At 42.5% G+C, this 7,148-nt stretch overlaps 1 protein-coding gene across 1 annotated transcript; it reads right to left on the bottom strand.

The window, feature by feature from the left end:
- Positions 1-1,395: 1,395 nt before the first annotated feature.
- Positions 1,396-6,806, bottom strand: LOC116055651. The gene is made up of 4 exons (XM_031307673.1): positions 6,722-6,806; positions 2,514-5,433; positions 2,024-2,117; positions 1,396-1,762 (listed from the first exon to the last, which is right to left on the bottom strand). The coding sequence occupies exon 2, from the start codon at positions 5,358-5,360 to the stop codon at positions 2,625-2,627; it is 2,736 nt and encodes a 911-aa protein (XP_031163533.1). The 5' UTR covers positions 5,361-5,433; positions 6,722-6,806; the 3' UTR covers positions 1,396-1,762; positions 2,024-2,117; positions 2,514-2,624.
- Between the last annotated feature and the right edge of the window lie 342 nt (positions 6,807-7,148).

Genomic DNA, 7,148 nt, shown 5'->3' with positions numbered 1-7,148 from the left:
TGACTACCAGCCTTAAAGGCCGAAGTAGGCAGAGTCTTCTCAAATGTGTAGAAATGACTTTCGAGACTTTGGATCCTTTTGTAAAGGCTTCATTTTTACTGCAGCATTTACAAATGTGGTTGCCCATGTTCGGAGACTACCAGCCTTACAATCAGCTACTTAGCTGATTGTAAGGCTCACACCTGAATTATAAAATGTATATCCCGGTAAATTTGCCATGTGTACTGCATGATGAGTTGTGCTACTATTCACAGCTACATGATTTGTCTTCTGATGACATCAATAGTCTTGTTTCTGGTGTTCAGCTGAAGCAGACTGTTTATCTTTATACATTTGAAACTGATGTTCAATGTTATCAATTTATTAAACAATAAATATAAATGTGTTCTAAAGGAAAGTGTTTTGAGTAACCATTGATCAAAATGTATTAAAAGCAATTTTTTTTTACATTTGATTTACTATACAGTTCCTCTGATGTATAAATAATTAGTTTGACCCAAACAAATCATTTTTTATTCAATAAAATGTTAATATTTGACCTGGAATCAGAGTGAATTTATACTGAAAATATAATTAAAACTATTTATTGATTTGTGATGTTTGTAAGTGTCACATCAGCTCTGACTCAATGTTTTATACATACACACAACATGTTATTAACGTTCAAGATCCAACCACATACAGAACCTTTATGATGATCAGGTGGTTCTGTAGCAGCTGAATTCACTTTCTTAAATGGTCCAACATTGCCACCTAGAGGTCGAATATGAAAACTGTGTTTTGAATGTGTTTTGGATAGCAAGTCATATACAGGGCAAACGCACAGGCATTGTGTAGAATACATATAAATAGAAATAAAAAATATAGACAAATAGATTATAAGAAAATTGAACTTTATTAAAAAAAAGACGAAAAATGAACAAACATCATCTCCCTCCGTGCTTTCCATTTAGCCTCCACTGCATGCTCTTCAAATTGTTTTGGCAAGATCACAGATGTGGTTCATTATTCGAACACAGTTACTCAGACAGCAGTCCAGTTGGAGCTCTTTGATGATGTCAAGGACCATGTGCTCCTGTGGGCCACGGGGTCAGACCTTCATGCCCGGCTTTCTTCTTCTACCTCCTGTCTCTCTCCGTTGTCTCTCACAGGTTTCCGGTCCCTGGTTGTTGTTCTACATATGAAATGATGAAAATTAATATTTTTCAAGTGCATGCATGGGGTTATAAAACACAATTACAACAACATTATAAAAAAAAAGATGCATGCCATGCATTAGTATGCAGGGAACCAGTATAATGTAGGTAACTCCTATATTGTTAGAGTAACAGACAATGTTATGTGATGCATTACAAGTTAATCACGTAATGGTTAACTAACAACAACAACACCAAATGTTGTGTTCTTCTGTGTAAATACGTTACTGCGGAAGTAAGGTCAACAGTTTAATGTGTTTAATGTTAATGTGTGCTTAATGGACAGAATGCTTGAGTTCCTCGTCCGAGTCACACAAAAGGAAACTTAACTTAGACGTAGAAAATGCTTCCCCAGGCTACCTACAAGGTCCAGGGCCTGGTGGTGACAGAGGGGACGAGCATTTGCTGCTGGGGGATGGCTCTTGGGGTGGCACGTAAGAGGGGAAGGGCTGGAGTTTGTGTTCCCACAGTGCTTGCACCCCATGGTCTCCGTTTTGGTGCTGGTAGGTGGCCGCTTTCTCATCACTGGTGGGGGCATGAGACTAGTTGCGACCAAATTCAAGTCCCTACAAAAGAAATGAACAGTCAAAACAGTAAACGTAACAGAGCACTTATCTAAATCCCGCCATCACGTGATTAAGTATTTCACCCCCCTTCCACAGCTTAATTTGCTGAGGTTGAGCATTCAATGCTATACAGAATCCTGGTTTAAAGTTTAATATTATCAACGATAACAATAGGCTATGTAGCGTAGGAAATGCCCAGTTCGTAAAGGGCAGTGTGTGTGGGATATCTTACAAGTCAGTGCAACTGTTTTCAGGACTCACCGCCACTGACTGGCCCAGGAAGGGAGCGGTCTCTTTTCGTCCTTCGACATGCAACAGACGCTGCACTCGGTTCAACCCACGCGTCCCTGAATGACTGAAAAGGGACAGAATACAAAGAAAGACATTAAGGCTCAACAGCCACACAACTTACACATTTTTTTTTTTTTTTTATCATTGAAGAGACAAACTAGTTTTATTTCATGTAATCATCATCAGCAAAAAACAAAACAAAAACAAAAACGCCAATGTTCTCACTTTTTTACTTTTGGGTTATTGTTTGAAGAATTAAAGTGCAAGAAAATGACATTTAATCCAGGTTAAATGGGGACACATTTGATGAGTCTGTCATACGCTGTGAATGAGTGAGAACTAGACGAATAAAAAGGATCATAACATTAAATAGCCCTCATGACAAACATACACATACCACAACAATGCCACGCCACAGTGGATTCAATTATTTTGTGGGAAATCAAAGACTTTGTCTTACCGCTGGGTGTTTGCAGAGTTGGACGTGTGGATCTTGACCTTCAGCTGGCACACCAAAAATCATCTTGCAGAAGAGCAGAGCGTCACGTGCGTGCGTTGTGTTATTGTGTGTTTATTTCTTTTGTAGTGCCTTCCTTTTTTGTCTGAAGGCATTAAAGGTCCTTGATGGCACTTTGAGTTCCACGCACCGTTTCACATATGCCGTGTATGCCTGCTTTGATGTTTTACATTTGTCCAAGTTGACCAGAGCACACTCATCCTGTGTCCACAGCTTGGAGGAATTGGCAGGCAGGCACATTGCCTGAGACCTGACAGGAGGTCTGATGTCATCTTGGTCTTCGACAGCCTGGACGTCCTCCTCAGGCTGGAGGACCTCTCCCTCTTCCTGCTTGGGTGGTGGTCTGAGGCTTAGTAAGCGTGGGGTGTTCTGCTGGAGCCTGACCGGAATGTCGTGGTGCAGCTTCCAGATGATGGGTCTATAGACCTTCTCTATGGTAAACCTACCTAATATCTGGAGCTTTTGCAGTTTGTCCTGGGCCATGCCTTGCAGGCTAATAGCCTGAAGGAGGTCCTTCAGGTGGTTAAAATCTACAAAATCATTATTTTGGAGCATGCCAACTGAGCTGATGAAGGTGAGAACGTTCACAAGGAAGGTCCCTTTCAGTGTGGGAGGCAGCCGCTGCAGTGTTTTCACCATCCATGGCATTCCGTGGTCCCGGTATTTTTCCAATGACCGGGAGTATGCCAGAGACCGTCTCTCTATCTCTGTGCATACTTGCAGGGTCCTGGCGGTGAGCTCAGACACGGGAAAAGGTTTCTCTGCTCCTAGGTGGACATGTAAAAAGTCTTTGAAGTTCCACCAGATCTTCTTTCCACCCTTAATGTCTCTGAACTTGAAGGCTGGGAAGAAGTGAAGCTTCTCTGCAATGAACCCCTGCAACAGACAATCCTTAACAGACTTTCCTGCTTTCTGCACCAGCTGGCGAGCACGGTGAAAGGTGTTGGGGACAGGAAAAGAGTTTTTTGTTTCAAGGTCGTTGGTGAGAATCTCCAGGGTCATAGCACCTACCAGCTTGCCAGGTGGAGAGTCGGAGCTGAAAGCTGACATTGGGATGTTTGCATTCCTTCTGTACAGGTCCCCGAGAAGCACGCGAATTAGCGCCACACCGATGACAGCCGGCCCTGCCTCCAAGGTCTGGCACAGAGGCCAGAGGCGCTCAATCCGCAGCTTCTGTAGTTCATCCCTGGTCCAGTGATGAAGTGGGGGAGGCGTTTCCTCCGAGCTAGCACTCGAGTGAGGTGCCAGGCCAATGAAACCCCTCTGGTGTGTGAGGCTACGGTCCATCACTGTACTGGTCCCCAAGCTTGCACTTAGAAAAAAGTCCTCGGATGACAGAGGGTGGCCATAAAACATTTCCTCAAGGGCTAGCTCACACTGGAAAGCTTTCCATGACTCATCGAACCTACCCACACCCTCACTGGAACTGTAGGCACTGGTGAGGGTGTCGATGAGTGAGCCCAGAACGCCATCCAAGGTGGACAGGAGACCCTGACCAGAGGTTGTGTCCTTGAAGGGGACAAGCATGGCACACTGTCGCAGCAAAGCGTGCAGCCCTTCGAGGTCAAAATGGGCTGAGGGGTCAACACACATAGGTACATCCCCCTGAAACCTAAGGACCTGCTCTATACGGCAACCAAGCTGTGCCACCAGCCTTTCTTTAAGGTCCGTCATGTGGCGCAGGTACGTCAATGCCCTGGAGAGCATGGCCATTTGTGAATTTGGGTGCGACAGCCCACATGTCACTATGGCACCACTCACGGGATGCTTGAATGGCATCTGCAAGTGACAATGTGGGCTGTCGACATACAGTTGAAGGAAATTCAGCCTTCCCTCTTTGCTGAGCACTGCCAGAAGAGGCTTGGCTACATCTAACGGCAGGTGGTCCAGATTGGTCTGGAAGTTTGTGGCCTCATGCATCCCAAGGACTGAGAACAGTTTCCCCCTGGCTCCTACCAGGTCCTGCAGTCCATAACGGGAGAACAATATGTGTTGGTCATAGTCATTTGCCACAAACTTCACGGCAAGGTGGACTGACACTGCTTTAACATCTGTCACATCCACAATGTCTGTCAATTCCAGTGTATTGGGGTCTTTTTGGCCAAACTGGTTTAGTGTCAGCATCACTTGCAAAAAACGGCAGGAGTTTGCCTCCTCCACAGCTCTGTCCAAAAGGCTCATTATGAACGGCAGGTCCTGCCGCAACACATTGAACCTTGCCGTGTTGCTGGTCCCCTGTTTTTGCAGAGTAGGTCTGCTCTTGTCCCTAGAAGAGAGGCCCCGGAGCAACCGTTTAAAGTTGTCTGTCACACTGTTAAGCAGCTCTACAGCATGTGTGCTGTAGAGCTGTTTCTTGAATAGCCTGGTGTCAGGGCCAGTGGTGCTGCTGGGTACTGCAGTCATTAATAGATGATAGCCACCATCTACGTTAGCTATCTGGTACCCAACACAATTTTTAAGGGCAGTCAAGCCATTGCTCGTGTACTTGCTGAGATCCACGTGCTTTTTTAGGTACACATAGTGGGGGCTAAGTATCTGTGAGTTAAACCTGGGGAGGAATAGGTAATGAAGCATACCTTGCAGCGCCTGCACCTTATTGAACTCAACCACCAACCCATCCACATCAAATGAGAATGAAAGTAATTGTTGTGGGTGGGACAGAGTGGTGACATGTAAACCAATACACAGGTCAGCGTGCAAAAAATCACTGATGGCGTCATATTGCTGGTAGGCATCAAGCAGATTTTCGGTGTTTACAACTCCAACATCAAACAAATCACTGCTAGCCATGTTTGCGATGTTTGGTATGTTGCAGAGCTCAGAGACAGCCACAAATGCCAGCGGAAATCCTTATGTTGGGGTCCTGGAAAGAAGAACAACAAAAAAAAAAAAATACATTATCATTCAATATCAAGAAAAAAATTATCAATGTTTATCATCAAAAGGGACAAATTGAAGACAACATTAGAGAAGTGGCCAAATTAGTCAGACATTTAGATTATTTATTTGTATGTGTCATATAATCAGGAGAAGATTTTGTGTAACATTTACATTAAGAACCTGTGAAGTTTATTTACTTACCTGCAAGAGCTACTAAAAATATGAAATTAGAAATATGCTCCACTAGAATCATTTTTCAAGGTCTATTGAGTCAGAACACTTCACACTATAGGAATAAAATTAATTGTATACTAACAAAAAAAACCAGCAGGGACAGTAAATATAACAATCAGTAACAAAATCATGCTAAACAACAAAAGTAAACTTACAGTAGTACTTTTCCCATTAATACTTTTTGAGATTTCATTTTTAAGAATAATCAAATGTGTCTTATAAATTGGATTTTTAAACACATAAGACGGTAATTGTCAGAATCGGGCCTGTGTGCTGAGGCAGGTTAAATAAGAAAAGGGTTAGGGTTAGTGTAATATCAATATAGCCTACATATAGGTTACACTTTATTTGGCTAATGTCTTCCTACAGATTATTTATACTTGTATTATAGCAGTGTCTCTAACATTTCAAGAGCAGTTAGTTGAGACTCAAATATTAAACCGTTTTACCTAATATAACAGTTTTCTGATATTTCACTACTGTGGTTAAAGGTTGATTAGGGCCAACATTACTGCATTCATCGTCATTTCAGATAACCGTATACTATACAGCTTACCACTAGTATAATATCCAGTGTTGGGAAAATTCACTTTCTACGTGAACTAGTTCAAAGCTCAGTTCACAAATTTTAATATGAACTAGTTCAGTCCATAGTTCATAGTTCAAAAATGTTGAACAAAGTTCACAGTTCCAAAAATGTTTTTTTTCCCAAGACTATAGTTCATAGTTCTAGAAATCTGGCACCCTATTGAACGAAGTTAAACCGTGAGGGCGTGCCGTTCACAGACACCAGAATGAACGGGTTCACAGTAACGTTCATCAGACAGTAATAGGCTACAATATGTTCATTTCATGAACTATTGTTCAATGAAGGGTGTTCAGGCACACCAACTGATAATATCAATTACAGTTACAGCAGTTTTAATGGCTGCGGTGGTGCTCTAACCACCATTCATAAACGTTTTTATAACTTTAAAGCATTAAATCTTCAAAATATACGCTCATGCGGAACAACAATTCGAGTGTGCATTAATTACCTTTTTCCTCATCTGTTAATCAACAGCGGTGAAATTTCCACAAAAACTTTGGTTTCATGAATTCCCAAGAGTCCAACGAAAATGAGTTTGCATAATACTGCATGCTGTGTTGTGCATTTATGGTATGGAGTTAACCACAGTCCATGGCACTTTTTGCTTGTGCATGTTTAATGTTTTGGACGTCTGACTCAGTCTTGTTACATCCATTCTCGTCAAAGCGTCTTCATAACATATAACAAGGCTCCTTTCCAAAGCATCCTTGTCAAAACGTCTTCCTAATATGTTGCTTCTTAACATCATTGCCAGAACGTCTTCACAACATGCAGGCAGGCTTTCCAAAATGGGATGTGCCCTGCATTTTGATATGCTGCAACTGCAACTTACCAGCATCCACCCTGGAGGAGATTTGATGCTGAAGAGACAAGGA

This window comes from Sander lucioperca, chromosome 22 (genome assembly GCF_008315115.2).
Source record: "Sander lucioperca isolate FBNREF2018 chromosome 22, SLUC_FBN_1.2, whole genome shotgun sequence".
In the NCBI taxonomy this organism is placed as follows: Eukaryota; Metazoa; Chordata; class Actinopteri; order Perciformes; family Percidae; genus Sander; species Sander lucioperca.
Note: the sequence above shows the minus strand (reverse complement) of the source record. Positions and strands in the feature narration are given on the sequence as shown.